Source organism: Choloepus didactylus, chromosome 1 (assembly GCF_015220235.1).
Source record: "Choloepus didactylus isolate mChoDid1 chromosome 1, mChoDid1.pri, whole genome shotgun sequence".
NCBI lineage: Eukaryota > Metazoa > Chordata > Mammalia > Pilosa > Megalonychidae > Choloepus > Choloepus didactylus.
In genome coordinates, this window is record NC_051307.1 from 154,386,579 (window position 1) to 154,410,849 (window position 24,271).

The 24,271-nt window shown below is 40.5% G+C and overlaps 1 protein-coding gene across 1 annotated transcript in view; it reads right to left on the reverse strand.

The window, feature by feature from the left end:
* Positions 1–24,271, reverse strand: part of LOC119527598 — a 60,779-nt gene that overhangs the window by 7,818 nt on the left and 28,690 nt on the right. Inside the window, exons 5-8 of the mRNA XM_037827794.1 lie at positions 23,367–23,507; positions 22,867–23,012; positions 18,670–18,765; positions 10,056–10,191 (exon numbers count right to left, since the gene is read on the reverse strand). Coding sequence (XP_037683722.1) covers positions 10,056–10,191; positions 18,670–18,765; positions 22,867–23,012; positions 23,367–23,507 — 519 coding nt within the window. The remainder of the gene's footprint in view (positions 1–10,055; positions 10,192–18,669; positions 18,766–22,866; positions 23,013–23,366; positions 23,508–24,271) is intronic.

Genomic DNA, 24,271 nt, shown 5'->3' on the forward strand with positions numbered 1-24,271 from the left:
TAAGAAAAGAGAATAAAAATATTTATGTCTTTTATGTCATAAGAGAAAAAAAAAAACATGGCACAGGAATCCTGGCACCATGCAGATGCATGTTATTTATGGTATTAACGGATCTGTCACACAGGGTAGCTTCCTGGGTGTGCAATCTGCACAGTCACAGGGGACTTGGTTTAATGCTCTGCTGTCACCCTTTTGATATTCTTAATACTTTTTAATTATTTATTTATTTTTTATTTTGAAATAAATTCAAACTTACAGGAACAGTTGCAAAAATAATACAAACCCCATACACAGAACTCCAGCATACCCCAAACCCCCTCCACTGATACCCCGATCTACCAACTTTAATATTTAATCACTTTACCATTTCTTTCTTTCCCTCCCTGTCTATCATCCATCATCTATTGCTCTGTCTTCTGAACATATGAGAGCTAGTTGCACACATCCTTGAACAAACAATGTAATTCACATATACATTTCCTATGAATAAGAATATTCATTTATGTAATCACATTAAGTGTAGTTAAGAAGTTCAAGAAATTTAACATTGATATAAAGCTTACATTCTATATTTTATTTTTTTTCTTATGTCCCAATTGTGTCCTTTTGAGCCTTTTCTCCTCTATTCTTAGATCCTGTCCAGGATCATCTATGGCATTTAATTGTCATTATCTATTTAGACTGTCTTTTTTTTCAATTGTGGAAACATATCTACAGCATAAATCTTCCCATTCCAACCCCTCCCAAGCATTCCACTTAGTGGGATTAATCACATTCACAATGTTGCAATGCCATCACCTTCCCACCATCCATTACTAGATATTTCCCTTCACACCAAACAGAAACCCTACACTCATTTCTTATTAACTCCCCATTGCCCCTTCCCCCACTTCTCATAATCCATACTCTATCTTTCATCTCTATGATCATAGTCCCTGATACTTTCTTTGTGTTTACCATGGGGCTTAAATTTAACCTCTTAAATCTATAACAATCTTGTTTTTCTTTGATACCAACTTAACTTCAATAGGACACGTAAACTATATTCCTATACTCCTCCATTCCCCCACCTTTATGTAGTTCTTGTCAAAAATTACATATTTTACATTGAGTTGAAAACCACTGATTTATCATTACACTTTATGTATTTTAGATCCTGTAGGGAGTAAATAGTGAAGTTACAAATCAAAATACAGTAGTATTGGTATTTATATTTACCATGTGATCTTTACTGGAAATCTTTATTTCTTCATGTGGTTTCAGTCAATTGTTTAGTGTCCCTTCCTTTCAGCCTGCACAATTGCCTTTAGCATTTCTTATAGGACTGATCTACTGGTGATGAAGTCTCTCAGCTTTTGATTATCCGGGAATGTTTTCATCTCCCCCTCATTTTTAACCTCCAGGTGTTTGTGAATTTTCTAAGTCTCTGATGGCTATTGACTTCTATTTGTATTCCACTGTGGTCAGAGAATGTGCTTTGAATAATTTCATTTTTTTAAATTTATTGAGGCTTGTTTTATGTCCCAGTATATGGTCTATTCTGGAGAAAGTTCCGTGATCACTAGAGAAGAATGTGTATCCTGGTGATTTGGGATGTAATGTTCTATATATGTCTGTTAAATTTCTCTCTATCTCTCTCTATTTTCTTTGTTTCTCTGTTGGTAGGGCTCCCTTTAGTATCTGAAGTAGGGCAGGTCTTTTATTAGCAAAATCTCTCAGCATTTGTTTGTCTGTGAAAAATTGAAGCTCTCCCTCAAATTTGAAGGAGAGTTTTGCTGGATAAAGTATTCTTGGTTGGAAATTTTTCTCTCTCAGAATTTTAAATATGTCATGCCACTGCCTTCTTACCTCCATGGTGGCTGCTGAGTAGTCACTACTTAGTCTTTTTTTGTTTCCTTTGTATGTGGTGAATTGCTTTTCTCTTGCTGCTTTCAAAACCTGCTCCTTTTCTTCAGTATTTGAGAGTCTGATCAGAATATGTCTGGGAGTGGGTTTATTTGAATTTATTCTATTTGGAGATTGCTGGGCATTTATGATTTGTGTATTTATATTGTGTAGAGGTTTGGGAAGTTTTCCCCAACAATTTCTTTGAAGACTCTTTCTACACCTTTACCCTTCTCTTCCCCTTCTGGGACACCATGAGTCTTACATTTGGATGTTTTATTTTATCTATCATATCCCTGAGATCCATTTCAATTTTTTCAATTTTTCCACATTCTTTCTTTTGTTCTTTCATTTTCTGTTCTGTGGTTCTTGAGGTTGCTGAGTCATTGTTCAGCTTCCTCTAGTCTTGTACTATGAGTATTCAGAATCTTTTGAATTTGGTCAACAGTTTCTTTTATTTCCATAAGATCATCTGTTTTTTTATTTACTCTTGCAGTTTCTTCTTTATGCTCTTCTAGGGTCTTCTTCATGTCCTTTATATCCTGTGCCATGCTCTTCTTCATGTCCTTTATATCCTGTGCCATGCTCTCATTGTTTGTCTTTAGTGCTTTGATTAATTGCTCTAAGTACTGTGTCTCCTCTGATCTTTTGATTTGGGTGTTTGGGTTTGGGTTATCCATATCATCTGGTTTTATCATATGCTTTATTATTTTTTTTTAAATAAATCTTCATTTTATTGAGATATTCACATACCACGCAGTCATACAAAACAAATCGTACATTCGATTGTTCACAGTACCATTACATAGTTGTACATTCATCACCTAAACCAATCCCTGACACCTTCATTAGCATACACACAAAAATAACAAGAATAATAATTAAAGTGAAAAAGAGCAGTTAAAGTAAAAAAGAACACTGGGTACCTTTGTCTGTTTGTTTGTTTGTTTCCTTCCACTATTTTTCTACTCATCCATCCATAAACTAGACAAAGGGAAGTGTGGTCCTTATGTCCTTATGGCTTTCCCAATCCCATTGTCACCCCTCATAAGCTACATTTTTATACAATTGTCTTCGAGATTCATGGGTTCTGGGTTGTGGTTTGGTAGTTTCAGGTATCTACCGCCAGCTACCCCAATTCATTAGAACCTAAAAAGGGTTGTCTAAATTGTGCGTAAGAGTGCCCACCAGAGTGACCTCTTGGCTCCTTTTGGAATCTCTCTGCCACTGAAGGTTATTTCATTTTCTGTTGTTTTTGGGCTCTTGGCATTTGCTTTACTTGATAGTGTTCCTTTAGGATATGATGGATTATTCAAACCCCAATCTCTAATTTGTCAGATCTATAGCTTGGTGGCATACACTTTCTCTAACCAACCAGCAGATGGTGTCCATGAGTCACCTATTCCCCTCAAGTCAGTTCTCCCCAACTTTGTCTTTGTGGTGTGTAGGGGTCTGATTCTTGTGGGATCCAATTGGTGCACCAAGTTTGGGTGCGTTGTTGGTGCTGTCCACCCTGAATATGGGGCATGTGTCTGAGTGGTTAGGGAGGCAGGGCAGCTTTAATAATCAAACCTCTCAGGTGTTCCTGGAGATTTAAGGCTGTTGCAAGAGTCTAAACCTTCATTTCAGTCTTGCCACAGATTGTCTCTGCCGCTGACCCATAAGTGTTTGGTATTGGTGAAGGGTCCCTGGGATTGCCGAGTGGGTCCTTCTTCCCAGCCGTGCCCTTCCAGGGCCTCTGCTGGGGGAAGGCTGTGCTATGTCACAAGTGTGCGCCATCCCTCAAGGGAAACCCTGGGCTGCTGGGCTGTGCAGGGGCGTTCTCAGCCTGCTTTAAAGATAGCTGAATGGGGTGCTTAATACTTTTTGAATAGGTTCTATAGTTTTCATTTTACACTGGGCCCTGCAAATTATGTAGCTGGTCCTGCTGTCACATTTAGCGTAGTCAGAGCAGAAGACAGAATCTGACAAAGGGTCAGCCTTAAGTAATTGGACAGGTTCTGGCAACACTGTAGACCATTGCCAGATGAATCCTAATCAGAGGGAGCCCTGATTCATACAAGTAGGAACTATAGGGCCATTTGGCTCCTGCCTTAAGCTCAAAGAAGTCACAGATACTGGCTTTAGGAGTAGACTTAAGCAGCAGAGGTAGGTAATGTCACATTACCAACAAAAGGCATGGCACCCCCTGTCTCTTGACTAGCTAATCTAAGGGTTGGGGATGGGCCCAAATGGTAGAAGGATAGCTGGGTAAATGAGTAGGCAGGAGGATAGCTGCCCCATAACCTCCATCACAAAACCCTACCTCAACATACATGCATATGCATAAATCATTCTAAGTCAATATTCAATCTAAGCAGACCCAGGAGCTCACTGTGCTAATAGGCCCTCAGACAATAGTCCCTTAGCTCTCCTTCTAACCTCTGAGACCCTCCTTCAAAGACATTCAGGGTCTCCAGTGATAAAGGGGAGGAGCCATGTATCTGTTCCCTGAAATGCTCCCAAGCATCTATTTGGTCATTGCCCAACTCCCCCTGAGCTGGTCCAGAACAGGGCAGGTGGGATATGAAGATAGTGCTTCCACTTCCTCATGCAGCATGCAGCACTGCAGATGGATGCGAAAGGAAGGTGAGTGTTGGACCTACAGAGATGGGAAAGGGGGATACAAGGAAGCTGCCCTTCAGGTGAGCATGCAGTTCACAGTGTGAGCCACATAAGAAAGCCACCAACTGCTGATGAGGTGGGGTGAGGCCAAAACGGCCCAGAATAGTTTGAAGGTGCAAAGTCCACAAATACTACATTTACAGTAACCTGTCATTATGAGCTCAGGTTGATTAAGTCATTAGGGTAGAAGAGAATGTAAAATCAAGCATAATTACTAAAAAGTTGTCCACTGAGGCAGGTTTCAGTCACCAGGGGAGGAAGTGAAGAATGATGCAAGAGGTAAGGGGTGAAAAATAGGTGAGTTGGGCTGGTGGGGAAAATGAGAGTGTTCAAGGACTCTACAAGGGTGAGAGCACTTCCAACAAGGAGCCTGGTTCAGGCTTTGAGTCAGTTAAGACCCAGGTTTCAAACCCAAATTTATAGTTACAATTCTGACACCCTGGGCAAGTGACTTAGCTTCTTTGAATCTCAGTTTCCTCATCTGTAAAATGAGAGTAATCATAATATTTATGATCCAAGATTGTGGTGAGGAATAAAAAACTATATGCATAGCCCCTGGTACATGTAAGTGTTTAATAAAATGAAGCAGGACTTTTGCTTTTGGCCTTGAGGGAGTAACAGGGACTGGATTTACCCTTCTGCTGAAGTAATTTTGAAAACCAGAGAAAATGTATTTAACAATGGTTTTCACTCATTGGACAACAGGCAGCACAGGACAATGATCTTGGAGAGTGGAAACACAGCACACAAGGTGAGCCCCTGAGAGTGTCCCTGATAACTGCTTGGAGAGAGTTTCTGCATCACAACATTGGGAGGGGGAATCAAATCAGAGCCTGATGGTCTTGCTGAGTTGAGGAAACAGACTTCAAAGTTTGGGGAAAGATGTCAGAATTTACGAGGCAGAATACTGGAAAGAAGAGCTTTGCAGAAAAAGAGAGCTGGAGATCAACAGACAGTTTACCTCAAATCTTTGGTTAAGTACTCATAAGCATAAGCTTCTGGGAAAAGTACTAAGGCCAGGCAAAGAATCACAGGACAGAAACACATGGAACAATCCATGAAGCTCATAAGAGCCAGGAACAGTTAGTATTCCTGCCAGTCAGTGTGTAAAGACCTTCTACCACACAGTCCATCAGTGAGAGTCCTAAGAAGTTACCATGATTTGAGGCTGCATGTACCCCAGAAAAACTTGTTCTTAAATTTAATCCATTCCTGTGATGTAAACCCATTGTAAGTAGGACCTTTTGATGAGGTTACTTCAGTTAAGGTGTGGCCCATTTCAATCAGGATGAGTCTTAATCCTACTACTGGAGTCCTTTATAAGTAAAATGAAATTCAGACAATGAGAGAAAGCCCTGGAAGCAAGAAGCTGAAATTCAAAGGCACCTGTAAGGAAATGGAGAGGTCAGGAGAGGCCGTCATGTGCATTGCCATACAACAGAGGAGACAAGGACCAAGGACCAAGGATCACCAGCAGTCAGTCCCCGAATGTCAATCTTTGGGAAGAAAGTATCAGTTTGACAACTCCTTGATTTGTTCTTTTTCCCAGCCTCAAGCCATGAGCAAATAAATTCCTATTGTTTAAGCCAAACCATTGCATGGTATTTGCTTGAGCAGTCTAGGAAACTAAAACAGAAGGGTATTGCCTCAGTAGTGTGACCAAATTAGCCCTTGAGTAAAGGCTATTCTGGATCTGCCCTAATGAAGCTTTAAAGTAAGCCTCAAAATGATCCAATTATTTCCAAAGAACTTAACCATATTATAGAACAAAGACCAAAAAATGTTTAAAGGAATGAAAACAAATTCACAATATCTGGCATCCAAAGAAATTACTAAACATGCAAAGAAGCAATAACTAAGAGAAAAAATAATCAAAATACCTAGAAATGATACTGATGATCGAATTAGTGGTAAAGATATTAAATCCTTTATTAGAAGTATATTCTATGTCTTCAAGAAGACAGAGAAAATTATAAGCATGGTGAGGAAAAGAATGAAAGATATAAAATAGACCCAAATTGAATTTCTAGAGAAATGTCTGAGATGACAAATACATTGGATGGAATTAACAGCAGATTAGACATTACACAAAAAATGATTAGTGAATGTGAAGTCATAGCAATAAAAACTATTCAAAGTGAAACACAGAGAAATAAAAAGACTGGAAAAAAAAGCACAGCATCAGTGAGCTGTGGGGAAAAAAATCAGCCTAAATTGCATATAGTTAGAGTTCCAGAAGGAGAGAAGAGACAGGAGGTAGAAGAAAAAAATATTTGAAAAATAGTGGTTGAAATTTCCTAAATTTGGTGAAAAGTATAAATGCATATATATAAGAAGCTCAACAACCCCAAGCAGGGAAACAAGAAGAAAACCACACCAAGGCAAATCAAATGCTGGAAACCAGTGAAAAGACTAAGTCTTAAAACTAGCTGGAAAAAAAGACAAATTATATATAGAGGAACAAGGATACAGATGATAACAGAATTCTCATCAGCAATAATGCAAGCCAGGAGACTCGAAAACATTTTGAAAATACTACAAAAAATAAAAAAGGTCAACCAAGAAATCTATACCCAGTAAAAATATCTTTAAAAATGAAGGCAAAAGAAGATTTGTTCAAACATAAAAAGCTTAGAGAATTCATCACCAGCATAAGAAATAGTAAAGTAAATCCTTCATTTAGAAGGAAAATGATACCATATAGAAATTTGGATATATCTAAAGGAATGAATAATACCAGAAATTGTAAATATGTAAGTAAATATAAAAGACTTTTTCCTTTTATTAAAAAATTTTTTGAATCACTGCTTAAAGCAAGCATAATGTATTTTGGGATTTATAATATATGTAAAAATGAAATATATGACAATAATAGTACAAAGAATGGAAGGGGAAGAGAAGTAAACTGTTGAAAGATTCTTATATAAGTAAAGTAATATAATATTATTTGAAGATAGACCATGGTAGGTTAGAGATGAATACCATAAATGCTAGAGCAACCACTAAAACCCAAAAAAGACAAAGAGGTATAGCTAGTGATAAGGATATAAAATGGAATAAAAAAATACTCAGTCCAAAAGACGGCAGAAAATGAGCTAAAAAGGAACAAAGAACAGAGGAGACAAATGGAAAACAAATAACAATGTAGTGGACTTAAAACTCAACCATATTGATAATCATATTGTGTGTAAATGTTCTAAACATACCAGTTAAAAGGCAGAGATTGTGAGATTGGATAAAAAAAGACTCAACTATATGCTATATATAAGAAATCCAATTTGAATATAAGATCACAGATGGGTTAAAAGAAGAAGTATGGAGAAAGATGCTATTATTAATCAAAAAGAAAGCTGGAGTGGATATATTAATCTCAACCAAGTCAATTTCAGAGCACAGAAAATTATCAAGAATAAAGAAGGTCATCTTATAATGACAAAGTGATCAATTCATCAAGAGGACATAATCCTAAATGTTTATGCTCGTAATCAAAGAGCTTCAAAATATGTGAAGCAAAACCTGAGTAAACTCCAAGGAAAAATAAAACAAAGTCACAATCATTCCTTTCTCAATAACTGATAGAGCAGGTAAACAGATAATTGGTAAGGGTATAGAATATTTGAACAACACTGCCAACCAACATGACCAAAATGACATTTATTGAAAACTCCATCCTATAACAGCAGGACACACATTCTTTTCAAGAGCACATGGAACATTTACCAAGATAGGGCATATTCTGGGCCATAAAACAGGTCTTAATACTCTTAATCAGTTTGAAATCATACAGAGTATCTTCTCCAGCCACAACAGAAATAAATTAGAAAGATATCTGGAAATCCACAAATATTTGGAAACTAAACAACACTTCTAAATGGCCCATGACTATTTAAAAATAGTTCAAACTGAATGAAAATACAACATATCAAATTTGTGGGATGCAATGAAGCTTAGCAGTGATATAAACAATTAGAATAGCAGAAAGGTTTACAAATCAATAATTTAAGCTTCCACCTTAAGAAACTAGAAAGAGAAGAGCAAATTAAATTCAAAGTAAGTAGAATAAAGGAAATAATAAAGGTAAGAGCAAAAATCATTGAAATCAAAAGCAGGAAAACAGTGGAGAAAAGTGAAACAACAACAACAAAAAAAAACAAGCTGGTTCATTGAAAAGAACAATAAAATTGATAAACTTATAGCCTGATTGATCAGAAAAAAGAGAGAAGACACCAATTATCAATATCTGGAATGAAAGAGGGGATATCACTACAGATTCTACAGTCATTAAAAGGATAATAAGGAAACATTAGGAATAATTTTATATTATTCAATAACTTAGATGAAACAGACAAATTCCTTGAAAGGACGAACTACCAAAACTCACTCAAGAAAAACAATAATCAGAATAGTACTACATTTATTAAATAAATTGAATTTGCATTTAAAAACCTTCCCATACAGAAAACTCCAGGTAAGTTCTACCAAATATTTAAGGACAAAATAATGCCAGTTCTACACAAAGTCTTCCAAAAAACTGAAGAGGGAACACTTCCTAATTCATTCTGTGAGACCAGCATTACCCTGCGCCCAAAACCAGGCAAAAATGTTAGAAGAAAAGTACAACCCAATATCTCTTATGAAAATAGGTGCAAAATAGCAATATACTAAAAGAATAATATATCAGCAAATAACAAATCCAGCAATATATGAAAAGGTTAATAAAAGTGAAGTTTATTTTAATTATTATAAAAATAGCAACAAAGCTAGCCAGGTTGGAAATCTTCACATCTGCCCTGAATAAGGAAGTAAAATATATTAGCAAAAGAATGTTTTTCTCCTAAAATAATAAATAACAAACAGTCAAGCCCTCAAGCTCCAAACTTTGGATTTGTCCTATTGTTCCTGAGTGTACCAACATGCTACAAGTACTGACCACCTGGGACAGAGTTGCTGGGAACCCTTTCCATCTAGCAAACTTCTTTCTACCTTAGCTGCGGACATCCTGACTTGGGGCTTGGTCCATTGGAGATGCGGGTTTAGTATAACTGAATAGGGAGATGTCCAAGGTTGTCAAGAAGTTTCCAGAATAGCTGTATCTTTCTGCCTAGAGAAATTGGTACTCCTTTATACTCAAACAGAGAAGAGTTTTCACTTTCCAGTAGGCTACTTGTCTTCCTCAGGTCCCATTGCTAGCATTTCACATTATATCCTAAATTTAGGGAAGAAAAATCTAGAGGTTGTACCTTCTGTCTTTCTTTAACTGCCAAGTTCCAAAAATGGAACCCATTTATGGTTCACATACAACTGTCTGCCACATCATTTTTATTATTTCAGACCCTCCTATTTAGGATCAGTTACCAAAACCAAGATGGGTCACAGCTTCCATCTCCATGCTGGAAAACCTCACCAGGAACAGCTAAAGGACTGCAGTTAAGTCATTGCCTCAGAACTTAATTCAAACACCTAGTTTTGGAAGGTGAACAAGTAAAACCTCTTAATTTGCTACTCACCATGTTAAAATTTGAATGAATTCCAACAAGCCATTTTCTCCTTCTTTTCCTTTTCCATCTATGCCATTATCCACCAAATACAATTTCACTAACCAAGGACCAGCTTCAGACAAACCTTTCATTTTTTTCTTGATTCCTACAAGAAGATCAGGATATTTAATTATTCTTACACAATAGCTTCCCCATGTATCACCAGTTAAGTTGACTTAATTTTTTAGATGTGTACTTATTTGACTTGTGTGAATGGATGCATTTTGCAATATTATCAAGGAAATATATGTAATAAAAAGTCTTCATTCTTTACAACAGGCAGCCCCAAATTGCTCTGGATGAAAGGAAATACCATCTAAGATTCAGATTGTTGCCTTCACTTTGGCTAAATTGGAAAATTAACATCTTTGGAAATTTCTTGGTAGAGGAAGAATGAGTTGTCAGGGGATCCAGAAGAAGTGATAGTCCTTTAAAGTAGCACAAAGGAGCCTGCAAAGTAGTCACATTTTTTTGAGCTCCAGAAGGAAAAGTTGGAACTGTCCTGCCTTCGCAGGCTTCAGGACTGAGGTCAATGGCCCTGGTGTCTAGTTCACCCTCAGTGGCTTTTATAAAGCAAAATGTCCATGTTGTGGAGCAGCATTGTGCACATATTTAACTTAATACCGTTTGAGCTTAGGAGTTGGGCAAAGGCAAAACAGGAAGGGATGGAGAAAAAGAAACAGCCGTGGACATAATGCTGGTCATTCACTCAGTAAGCGTGAGATGGGAGATGCACAACTGCAGCCCCAAAGCCAAATTCTTCCTAGGGTCCCTCACTGTGCAGGCACCTTTCAGAGCTGACGGCGCTCTAAGGGTATAAATACAACAGGATCCATGGGAAAATCCATGGGAAATCCATGGGAAAATTTAAGTCTCCCTCGGACTAGTGGTAAGAGAAGTAACAACGTCATCTTTGCCTATGAAAACAACCAGTTTAGAAAATGGTAGTTCAAACCACTCTCCAGAATTTAGGCATCTAGTGAGTTACAGTGTCACTGTTAGAGGGTAGAAAGGCTGATGTTGCTTAAGACAGGGGTTTCCTGCTCCAGGGTTTCAACCAAAGTTCAAGCAGAACCAGATTCTTTTCTCAGGATGGAAAATAAATTCCTTGGAGAAAGAGATAGTACATGCTCAGCCCCGGTAATACTTGATCCACCACCACTGTATTCACCCCAACCCATTTTTATGTGATCTTACATTTCTTTAGTTTAAAGCAAAAACAAGCTCACCAACAGTGATCACTTTATCTCTATCTCTCTCAGAGAATTTAGCAGTGGCATACCTATGCCTAGTTGTGCCTGCAAGGCAGGGTGGTGGTCGTGAAATGAACGGAAACTCTGGATTTAAAACCTCTCTCTGAAAAATGCCATGTAACTCCCTAGAGAGTCACTTAACTTCTCTGAATCTAAATTTCCTCATTGGTAAAATAGAGATCATGTGTTCACCCCCAGAAGCATAAAACATTGACTGGGAAGCAGCATGAAATGATAGCTGTGGAGGCACCTGGTACACAGTAAATATTAGTACCTTGCTTCCCAGTTTCATTTCTGGATCATGGAAGACAGTGAAACAGCAGAATGGGAGGAACCTGGTGGACAGCCTCCACGTGACAGGTGCCCTGTCTCCCACCACCATCTCCCCTGAAAGTCAGACACAAATTTCTGACATCTGCACACATCCACCTGCAAGTCTCTCCAAGAATCCAGTATGGACTCACTCAACCTTGCATCTTCCCTCTTTGGTTAAGTGGCATGCTTCCCTAGTGGTCCCTGACTTCAGCATCTTTCTTACAATCTCCATTGAATGGGTTACTAGGTCTTGGTTCTCCCTAATCAACATTTCTAGATTATCTCTCCATCACTGTAGTCTCAGTTCTGGGCTTTATCTTCTCTTGCCTGAACTATTGCAAGAACTTCAAACTAGTCTCCCATTCTACAGATGCAGCTCTCTTTAAAATATATTCTGCAAAGCTACCTAAGGTACTTTTCAAAAACTCAAATCTGACTATGTCACTATCCTTCTTCAAAACCATCATTGGCTCCCCTTTACACGCAGGGGAAAGTCAAACTCCTTAGCTTGGCAGTCGTGGTCCTTGGCCATGTGGGTCCTCTGGTCTTTTCCGCCACATCTCCAGCCACCCTTCCAGTGATCACTGCTGTGAACGTCATGTGTCCCATATGCTGAACACTCCAGACACCTTCATCCTCTGAGCCTTTCTTCATGTGGTTCCCTCTACTTAGAATGTCCTCTGTTTTCAGTTGAAGAACTTTTCTTTCATTCCTTCCAGAGAAAGCTCTATTTCCTATGTAGACCAGCATTTAAAGACCAAGTGTAAGTTTTCATGGAGCCAGTCATTTTCCCAGAAGATGAGATCTCCTCATCTTCTCCCTCACCCTCTGAATGCTTCTGGGACATTATAAATTCCAGTTGGCATCAGAATGTTCTGTTAAACCACTACTCAAGTACTGATCTGTGGATGCCAAGTCCTGGTAGGACCCTCTTTGTGTTGTTGATTTTTTTTAAACTTGGTAAAAATAGCTTTTTTCCATCAACAAGGAGCATGTGTAATTTCCTGTGCAATTACCAGAGTTCTATAAACCAGAACATAAATTCTGTTTGCCTGATTACAGGATTTAAGGAAGCAAAGTGTAATTTTGGACCTTGGACCTTGGACCTTGGAACCTGCCCATGAAGGTTTTCATTGTTAAGCTGCCACCCCAGGATGAAATCCCAAGTAAAATAACTTCAGGATTATAACCATTTACTTCCTGTTTTGGAACTAATAAAACTGTTTTGAAGATTACATCTTGACTGTTGAACTTGGCCTTTGCATTCCTTAATGCCGCTGGCATCTCTGTGGACTGTGGCTATGATGTAAGCAATAATGCCTCTTTTAGGGAAGTGAATTTGCCATTTTAGTGGCATTGGTACTCTATAGTAAAGGTCTGATGGATCCCAAGCTGGTGTGTGGATTGGCCATTTAATAGTCAGGTTTTGTCTTCTGTACGTATCTAAGTCATGTACTGGCCCTCCTTGTCCTAAATCCTCAAGAATTAAAGCATCACTGGAGATGATTGTATGGGGCTTGAACAGAGAGGGGGAGCAGGCCCAGGTGCTAGGACACCCCTGAGTCCTCACTGGGTCTTTCAGGAACTTTTGGGTCTTAAGGTGACAAGGCAGGACTGGCTGAATGGCGCTTCGAGAAACCATCTTATCTGCAGGTGACTTTATTCCTGATAACTTTTCGGTAACTTCCAGTCTTCGGACATCTACTGACTCTTTATGGACCTGATGGACTTGTGACTATGAAAAGGCCAAGCCAAACTTACCCATTTGAGTGCTGACCAACCTCCAGCCCCAGTTTCTGTATCTCCATAGTACAAAGAATCATGACGCTTGGAGGTGGGCCAGACTGGGTATGGAAGAGACAGAGAAGCCTGAAAGGAAGGGCCTGGGCCCTGTTTGTTCTGCGCTTGCCAGGGCAGTGAAAGGGCATCTAGGAGTCTCATCCTGCCCTCTGATTTTCTTCACCCAGTAAAATGCAGTCAAGAACAAACAATCTGATTTGATTTTCTCTCAAGTCTAAAGCAGTGGATCTCTAAGTGTGGTCCCTGGACTGGCAGCATTAGCATTACCTGGAAACTTGATAGGCAAATTCTCCAGCCTTACTTCATACCCACTGATTCAGAAATCTGTGCTTTTAACAAGCTCTCTGATGCTGGACAAGATTGAAAACCACTGGTCTAATGATGCTTCATGCTCTGAGGCAGGACTGGCTTAAACAAACTTCTCTAAGTATAGAAATGGAATATTTTGCTTCTATCAACTTAAAAAAGGCTGATAAATGTGAAGTTGTCAGATTCTTGCAATTAGCATTTGGAGAGGAGTAACTGGCATTAGGCTTCTGATTGGAGGTTTGAACTTGTACAGTATTGTGTAGACAACTTTCCAAGCAGCAGGCCAAAAGCATCCCATCCACAAATGGGAGTGCATAAAAATAGTTTGGCTGTTTCCAGTAGGGACCAAATGGAAAACATCTGGCCTCCTCACCCAGGAGGTTGATATAAATCAGCTCAGTCTGACCCTTCATTTAGAAATAAGTGGAACTCTTCTACCAAAGGCAAAACTCACTCCCCAAACAATCAACAAACAAACACGTTATGACTATAAAAGCAATTGTCCAACAGGAAAAGTTGTTTTTAAGTTTGTTTTGTGGACTCTTGAAAGCATAAAAATGTTCTGCCCTTGCAAGCAATAAAATGAATATATATTAGATACAAGGTTGTTTCTAATGATTTGAGGCAAAGGATTTTGGGGCGATGAAGGGCTTTAATGGCTCCTGTTGTTTATGGGATGAAGCTCAAACTCCTTAGGCTGACAGTGCAAAGTCCTCCCTAATATGACCCACCCGCTGTTGGCTCTTGCCAGGTTCACCCTTCCCACATTCTCTGTTCCAGCTAAACTGTCAGGCTCGCAGCTTGCATTGTTAAGTCCCCTCCTCTTCACTTAAGTCCTTCCTTTCCTTTGGCATTGGTTCAGCTCTGGCTTTATTCATAAGGTCGTCCCTCCCTGCCTCCAGGGTCCGTGTGTGTTCTTAGTAGGCCCTACCTTCCGTGGTTATTTGTTTCCTTGTGTGAAACTTGTCCCTAAACTGCATTCTTAATCGCCTTACAGGCAGGAACAGGCCTTGTGCCCCACACAGAGCTGGCACACAATTAACCATTTTCTATTGAGCCAGCCACTATGACCAGACGGTAAGCTCCTTGGGTCAGGGACCAGAGGTCTCCCTCACCACATCCCCCACAGAATGGGCCCATTTTATTAGTCACAGTTGACTGAAAGAATGACCACAGGCCACCTGCAGCTCTTTAAGGCCCCCAACCTCCTCCCTGGAAAACGGCAAGATACTGAACTTCCTGGAGACCTGGTGGGAGCCACCTTACCTCTGCCGCCTGGGCCTCAATTTAGCTATTTAAAAGCTGAGGGATGAATAATCGGGTTGCTTTGTTTGTCTTTTCTCTGGAACTATCCAACTTCTCTGGGGGTTCAACATCTCCAGGGCCTATAGGAGATGGGGAGCAAGGGGGATGGGGTGGGGGGAGGGTGCACAGGAGGATTCAATTTCAAGAAAGGCTGCACCTTCAGACTCTGACATCAGTGCCTATGAGGTTATGCACAATTCTCCGTGTTTTTATGTGTTAGAAGAGTTATCTTGTTAAATATAGACTTCAAATATTGCACAATTTTTGTAACCTTGTTCTGCCATTTCTTCTTCCTCTTCCTGCTCTTCCTCTTCTTCCTCTCCTTCCTCCCCTTCCATCTCCCCCTCCCCCTCCTTCCTCTTCTTCTTCTCCTCTTCCTTCTCATTCTTCCTCTTCTTCCTCTTCTCCTTCTCCCTCTCCTTCTCCTTCTTCTTTAAATCAGGGAAGCTCAACAAATAGAAGTCGTCAGGACCTCTCCCCAGTCTGGAGAGGCCTTAAAGTTCTCAGATAGGTTTTGGCCTTTTCTGTCTCTGCAATGCCAAGTTGGCAGCAGGCTGGGATGCTGATGCTCAGTCATTGTCCTTCTTACCACCTTCTGTTTGTCCAGATGCAGAGGCAGAATTCATGGCCCAGCACTCCTCCCCCCTCAGATGTCATTTGGCCACCTGTTCTGGTGACACAGATTACCCTCATCCCCACAGGAACCCCAAACAATTCCTCTGAAAGGATTTTGGCTGAAAATATTCCCAAATGGCAGCTGTCTAAAACAAATGATAACACAGCATGGTTCTTCCTTGCCGCCCACCCTTTTAGTGGGTTTTCCAGCATATCCAGTGTAAAGACTATACTGACAGCAGACAGCCGAGACCAGGTCAGTTAAATTTTCTCTCTTTACATTTTCATTTGGATTTTTCAAAAACAGGAATTTGTCTTTCTCTAATTCAGTGAAATATCACAGAGGAGATGCAAGTATAATTCAAGGACAAACACACACACATATACATACACACACACAAGAACAGATTAAATTTGAAGAAGTGAAAGCCAAAGGGTGAAGAGCTTCTTTCTAAAGGCCTGTTGCCTTCCACAAACTAACTGTACAGAAAGAAACAAAATGGCCTTAAACAGAACAACACAAATTCAGAGTAGTCTCCAAAAGGAGTTTCCCAAAGACTGTATTTATGACACACCCAGTGAATATCTTGTAATATCTCTTTAGAATTTCGAAATGTTAAAGCTGGAGTGGAATTTAGGAACTAGTAAGTGCAAAGTCCTCATTTTGCAGTATATGGTGCTAAGACATGGTCATTAGTGAGGGAGTTGGAATAGAATCCTGTTTTCCTAACCCGTAGCTGCAAACCCTCAATACTTGGACAGCTTTTCCTTTAGTTTAACCATGCTCAGAGATGGGGAATGAACTTGGTGATTTTTTAAAAATTCTTTCTAAACCACCAAGTTTCTGATTCCAGGTAACATCCACAGGAGAGAAATCTTTGAGCTAAATTGATCAGATCCTGCAGGTTGTTCATTACAGACAGATTGGGCTCTTTTTCAGTATTGGTGATTGTGCCTTTGCTGGTATGGATATTTTATGTCCCCTACAAAGCCATGTTTTAATCCAATCTTGTGGGATTTTTGGATTAAGTTGTTTCCATGAAGATGTTACTCACCCAAATGTGGGTGATACCTCTTGAGTGAATGTTTCCATGGAGATTTGACCCTGCTCATACAGGGTAGGTTTTAATTAGTTCAGTGGACTACTTAAAAGAGCTCCAGGCCCAGACACTGCTGACACTGATGCTTAGAAACGCTTGCTGATGCTTTGAGATGCTAGCCCAGAGTTTGCTCCAGTGAAGCTAAGAGAGGACCCCAATGCTTAGATGCAGGGGCTGAAGAAGCTAAGAGAGACAAATCCAGAGACATTTTGGAGAAAGCCATTTTGAAACACATCCCAGGAACAAACAGACAGCAGACGCCAGCTATGTGCCTTCCCAGCTGACAGAGGTGTTCTGAACACCATCAACCATTCTACAGTGAAGGCATCTGTTCTAGTTTGCTAATGCTGCTGGAATGCAAAACACCAGAGATGGACTGGCTTTTATAAAGGGGGTTTATTTGGTTACACAGTTACAGTCTTAAGGCCATAAAGTGTCCATCAACAAAGGGTACTTTCACTGGAGAAAGGCCATTGGCATCCTGAAAACCTCTGTTAGCTGGGAAGGCATGTGGCTGGCATCTGTTTGCCCCCAGGTTGCATTTCAAAATAGCATTCTCCAAAATGTCTGCATCAGCTTCCAATTGCCATCTTCAAAATGTCTGTCTCAGCTCCAGCTAGCTATGAGCTCCTTCTGTCTGAGTGTGCCAGTTTGAATGTATTATGTCCCCCAGAAAAAGCCATATTCTTTGATGCAATCTTGTGGGGCAGACATTTTAGTGCTGATTAGATTGGAATCCTTTGAGTGTTTCCATGGAGATGTGACCCACCCAACTGGAGGTGATAACTCTGAAGAGATAATTTCCATGGAGGCGTGGCCCCACCCATTCAGTGTGGGCCTTGATTACTGGAGCAGTGTATAAGCTCAGACAGAAGGAGCAAGCTTGCCACAGCCAAGCGGGACACTTTGAAGAATGCACAGAAGCTACAGATGAGAGATAGTGAAGACGACCACTGAAAGCGGACTCTTGCTCCAGAGAAGCTAAGAGAGGACAAATGCTCCAAGAGCAACTGAGAGTGACATTTTGAAGAGGAGCTGCAGCCTAAAGAGGAATGTCCTGGGAGAAAGCTATTTTGAAACCAGAACTTGGATCAGATGCCAGCCACATGCCTTCCCAGCTAACAGAGGTTTTCTGGATGCCATTGGCCATCCTCCAGTGAAGGGACTCGATTGCTGATGTGTTACCTTGGACACTTTATGGCCTTAAGACTGAAACTGTGTGACCAAATAAACCCCCTTTTATAAAAGCCAATCCGTCTCTGGTGTTTTGCATTCCGGCAGCATTAGCAAAGTAGAACACTGAGTTTATATAGTGCTCCAGTAAACTAAACCAGGCCCACGCTGAATTAGCAGTGCCATACCTCCATGGAAATTATCCAGTCAGAGTTATCACCTACAGTTGGGTGGGTCACGTCTCCATGGACACTGAACTAATAGGTTCCAACCCAATCCACAGTAATATGTCTGCCCCCACAAGAATGCATTAAAGAATATGGCTTTTTCTGGGGGACATAAATATACAAACTGGCACAGCATCCCCTTGTTGACACCTTAGTTTGGACACTACTATGGCCTTAGAACATAAATTTATAACTTAATAAATCCCCTTTATAAAAGCCAATCCATTTCTGGTATTCTGCATAATGGCAGCATTAGCAAACCGGAACAGTGCCCAAAACTAATTTCTCTAGTGGCACTGGCTAAGCTGAGCTGTATTTGATTTATATGAGGCCAGAGATAGTGAGTCTGCCTTTTTCTCCACCCGAGTTTTTCTCTCTGTTTGAGGAAATTACTTAATAGAAGAGAACACACAACTCAGGAAGGAGGAAATGATTTAGAAGATGAAGTAAGTGGGAGGAATAGTTGAAACTGCAACAACAAAAATACCTTGTTTTCGGTTTTTCTTCCTTGATGTACTTTTCACTGTTACGGTGCCCGATGATTTTGTAATCTGATTCAAAGTTGAACTTCCTCCCTGTCTGGCTGTATGACAAAAAAAAAGATTTCTAAAAAGTCTGCTTAAAGTCAAATGGATAAATTTTCACACGCTTTGATATTGGTTTTTGCCTTCATTTTACATACACTTCAGGCAGAGGTATTTCTCACAAGAAAGAATTATCTGACTTGTCAAACTCACATTCCTTTCAGTTCAGTCCCATCTTCTTTCATCTTTCTCTCCTCCAGGCTTTAGGAGGGCATGCCACCAAGCAGAGCCCAAGTACACAATTAATCAATACAACATATAAATTTTATATTTTGATAAATCCTAATTAAACACAAAAATAAAAATTTTATTGACTGCATTGTTCAATGAGATGAATGGTGCTATTTTATTTATTTGTTTTCAAGTCATGTATTCAGTAAAGAATATTACTGTTAGAATGGAGCAGACTTCAGCATCAGTTCTATTTTTATCTTTCATTGCTATAGTTGTAAATGCTGAGAAACATTGTTCATACAAGATGGGAAAGAAATAGGGGTGCCAGATTTAGCATTCTTCCCCACCAAAAACATACAGCAAATCCAGTTAAATTTAACTTTCAGGTAAACAATGAATAATTTTTTAGTATAAGCATATCCCAAACATTGCATGGGACATACTAATACTAAATTATTTGTTGTTTATCTGAAATTCAAATTTAACTAGGCAATTCTATAAAGAGTTTTATTATAGCAGTATTACTCAATTCTTTGAACTCCTGAGTTATATGATAAAATCACATAGTGGTCTATCACACACAAAAAGTATTTTTACCGGCTTGTTAGCTGATAACTTGATTAGGTCCTCCTTCAATTTTGTTAAAAGCAAAAATTGGAAGCCACCACTGAGTTATTAGAGTCATTTACTTTCTCAACACTGACATTAATATTTTGAACTGTCTTCACTTTTACGTCTTACGGCAAGACATTCTGCTAAGATACTGGATGGGAAAGGGTGTGCCTTTCTTTTGCAAAGATGAAGGATGATGACTTGACCAAGGACATTTTGATCACAGGCATGGAAGTTGAGAATCTGGACATTTGTTTAAAACTATTCACACATACTCCCAACATACCCCTTGGAAAGTGTTTGTGTACCCCAGTTTCAAGTCCAGGAACCAGGGCAATTCTAGGAGCCTGGCAGGATGAGCCGAAGGACTGGGTAGGGGTGGTGTGCCCTGTTCCTCTGCTCAGGAGTCACCTTTCAGGGTGGCATAGTCCAGCCGGTGGAGCTTGGGTCCCACACCCACTTGTGGTCAGGGGAGGGCTGGCACCCTGACTGACTACCCTCAAAGCAAAATCGGGGTGCTGGTTAGCGGAGGAAGTGGGGGATGGATGCTAGTTTGCCCCAAACGCTGCTGGGTTGTAGAAGAAAATCAGTGCAATTGTTTTCCCTTTGCCAATGCTTGGATGCCTTGAAAAGAGCTGGGTAATGTAAGAAACTAGGACTTGTTGCACTGACAGATTGATATTAAGTATGTTGTGGTTAAAGAAAATGAAAAGGGAACAGGGAGAGGTGCTGGTAATACCCCATAATTCATTTTTCTCGCCTCACATGCCTTTTATTCCAACAATCACTTAAAGCTAATCCTCCAGGCTAAGAAGTTAAATTAAAATAGGAAAGATTGATTACAGCTTTAGGAATACAGCTGTGAAATAAAAGGTACTTTTACTCTGTACTGGCATGTACCCAAATGAATGAGGAATAGCTAAAATAGCATCAGTTGAACTAGATAAAAATCAAAGTTCAAGTGACTGTCAATGTGAGAGACTATCCTGATTAGTCTTACGGTTTGGCCTTAAAGGAAGAGAAGCACCTAGAAATGTATTTGTGGATTTTGCTGTTGTTAATGCTGAGATCCTGAGCGACGTGAGAAACTGACTGCAAAGCCTGGCCCAGCTGGAGCAGTTCCCACCCTGTTCAGGGTCACGTGAAGGAAGCCAGGGCAGGCGCTCTCTGCTGTCAGCTCTAACAAGCCTGGCCTTTTGGGTTCCCGGGAAAGCAATCCACAGCTTTTAAGGTTAAGACTTAACTGCCACTTCCAGTGGAAACCACTTGGGACAACCAGAATGGGAGATTTCCACATGTCACTTGTTTACCTTTCCAATCCCACACCTCTCATGCCTGTCCCCACCTGCCACATGACCAAGCCCTCAGGATGGTGCTTTTATATTCCCAATTATTAAAAAGATCCGCTTAGTTATTTAGACCCACAAGTTACAATGCCCAACTTAATAAACATGGCATTTATTTATGGCATTTAACAAGAATGTTGGTAAAAATAGCAAAGGGAAAATAATACTTGATAATAAATATTGTTTTCCCATCTTTTTGTGTATTTATTTGGTTGGCTGAATTACCGAGTTTAACAACTGATCTATTTAATTATGATACCATTAATGTCCCTAAACAGATAAACTGTTATATTTATCAATTCGTAGTGAAAATTGAGTTCTTTGCACTCATTTCCACAAAGTAGCCTTTACTTCAGCTTTCTATCTTCATTTTTCCCAGCAAGTAGTATGAATGGGTTCCCCAAAGTGCTTCAAGATTTTACGCTTTTATAGGAAAAGGTTGTTGTTGTTATAATGGTGATGATGATGTTGGTGGTGATAATTAATATCCCTCAAGTATTTACTATGTGCAAAGCATGGTGCTAACTACTTTATATCATTTAATACTCACAAAATCCTATGAGGTCATTATCATTATGCTCATTTTGCAGCTGAAGAAGTTGAAGTTGGATTCATTTGGCAACTTGCCTGCAGTCACACACAGAATAAGATTCGAGCCCTGGTCTATCTCTAAGTCTGCTGCTAACCATTTGCTATAGTTTACTGTTACCAATTATTAAAAGTGGCCAGCTTTAACATGTGTTATAACTGTGGGTATATCAGGTCTTTTAAAACAAATGAAAAGCCATTTACAGAGGATTGAGCAGCTGTTGTTTTTGTCTGTCCTGCATCTGCCCTCCCTATCTGTCTACTTCTTTGGGGGCCTTCCACTCCCCTGCTGCAAATCACGTGATTCTGTGGGGCTGCCAATCACAGGGCTTCACCGCTGGCCAGTCGTGGTTCATCATGGCCTGAGGCATAGAGATTGGTCCCAGGGGTGGGCATGTGACCCAAGGAGGGTATTTATAGTCCTTTATGGGATTTGGCACATAGTCACTGGAAGAAAGGGGCTCACACTGTTTGGCTGATTACAAATTTTGATAATACACCTCTGGGAAACTTGGCAGTCACATACACTGCCTCTTCCTGCTTGGAGGGACCCCATGTGCCCTGGGAGAGAAGGCAGCCAGCTCTCAGAAGGGAAGTGAGTCAAAAGCAGCAAACTCAGGGTCTTCTGATGACATAGTGTGAACCCCTGAACTTAGCCATCTCTGAAGACAGTTCCACTCTGTGCCTCCCAGTTATGCAGCCAACAAGCCCACTATTTTTCCTTAATCCTCTTTGGGTTGCTGTCACTTTTAATCTAAAGTGCTGTTGAACATGCTGTACTAGTTGCCTATTGCTGCTGTAACAAATTATCACACGTTTAGTAGTTTAAAACACATACATATTGTCTTACAATTCTGAAGCTCAGAAGTCTGAAATGGGTCTTATGGGCAAAAATCAAGGTGTCAGCACAGTTGCATTCTTTCTGGAAGCCCTAGGGGAGAGTCCATTTCCTTGCCAGCTCCTAGAAGCTGCCTGCATTCCTTGGCTCATGGCCCCTTCTTTAACTTCAAAGCACATCACTCCAACCTCTGCATCAATGATCACATCTCCTTCTCTGACTCTGATCCTCTTGCCTCCCTCTTATAATCCTTGTCATTCGTTACCTTGGGCTCATAATAATTCAGGATAACTTCTCAACTCAGGATCCTCAACTTAAACATGTCTGTAAAGTCCCTTTGCCATGCATGATAGTATATTCAGGGGATCCAGGGATTAGGGCATGGACATCTTTGGGTCGGGGCGAGCAGCACTATTCTATCACACTTGCTGAGGAAGAAGAACCTCTGTTGCCACTTGAAAGGTCACTTTAATCACAGAGGAAAGTTTCCTTTGTTTGGGCGGCCCCATCAGCAGGTTAGTGCCAAGTCCCCTAGCACTTACCTTGCAGCAGCTGAGGGGGATTTCCGGTGTCTGGTGAGGATGTGGCTGACTGGGCTTTCCCCTGCATCTCTGCATACTCTGCCAGGGGTCTGAGGAGAGCCAGGGCTCCGGAACATTGCAAGTAATTGCCATCAAGATGCAGCTCACTGGGAAGAGGACAAAATGCATTGTTCATTTGATTATTCCCACTTCCTCAAATTTGGATTTGAGGTTTTCATTTCAAAAAATCATAGGTAATAAAAAATAGACTTACTGAAACTGTCAGCTGGCCAAGAACATGCATTCAGGATCACACTCTTGATTCTCAAGTTTAACTAAAGGGACTTTCTCTGATAATTAAGGAAAAAAAAAAAACCTGAGGGGGGAAAAACCTAGATGATTAAACCATAATGAAAAATCAGGAGGAGTTATGGGCTAGTAGACTCTGTAAATAAGCAGGTTCTGCAACTCAAGATGGATCAGTCCCAAGAGGATCAGGGGAAGCAGGGGAAGCATCTCACCAAATGGCGCTCTGGCTTATGATCGAGCCCAGCCTTGGCCCACTCTGTGGCCCCAGACCACAGTAACGCAGACTGAGGCCTTGAAGCCTGTGGTTGTTCTCCAGGCCTGAGAAAATACTCTCAATTTCCTCATTTCCAAATCTAAAAAGAATGATAGGAACAAATTAGTGACTTTTAAAACCCATGTTACCCACTGGATTATTAAATTTAAAGCACTCCCTAGGATGCGTTAGAGGCATTTTGCTGACCCCCAATCTGAGATTCCAGGATGAGGGCTGGCTGTGGGGGGCAGCCTGGGTGTGTAGGAAAGGGGACCCAGAGTCTGTCTCTTGGGCGAAGGGAGCAGAGGACAGTGGGAAGTACCCATCCAGGGAGCAGATGGAGAGCAAGCTCTGAATCTTGAACTTCACAGAGACAGATGTGATGGCCCTGCTGGCAGGGACAGGAGTAGTCCAGGAAGACCCTAGCGGCCCCAGGACTTTATAAGGAGGGGGCCTTTTAAAGTGTGTGCAGAGAAGGTTCTGGAAGCTCAACTTCTCATCCTGCCTTTCACGGCCCTCTGCTGTTTCATCCCCTTATATTGCAAACTGAAATCATGTGCATCATCTCCTTGATGCCAGCAACAGCCTCTGAAGTGGGTATCAGCAAAATTTAATGGATCAGGAAGCTGGGTTTCAGTGCGGTAAAGCAACATCTTTAAGGAATTTGTAATGTCAAGGCTTAAACTTTAAGATGAAGAGGGTAGAATTAACAGAAATAACTTCTAAAATGTATTGATTCATTCAACAAGTAATTGTTGAGGGCCTACAAGGTGCCAGCTACTGTGACGGGAATGGGATGCAGCCGTGCATGGGACAGAAGAGCATCCTGCTTGATGGACCTCAAGGAAGACAATGAAGAAAGAC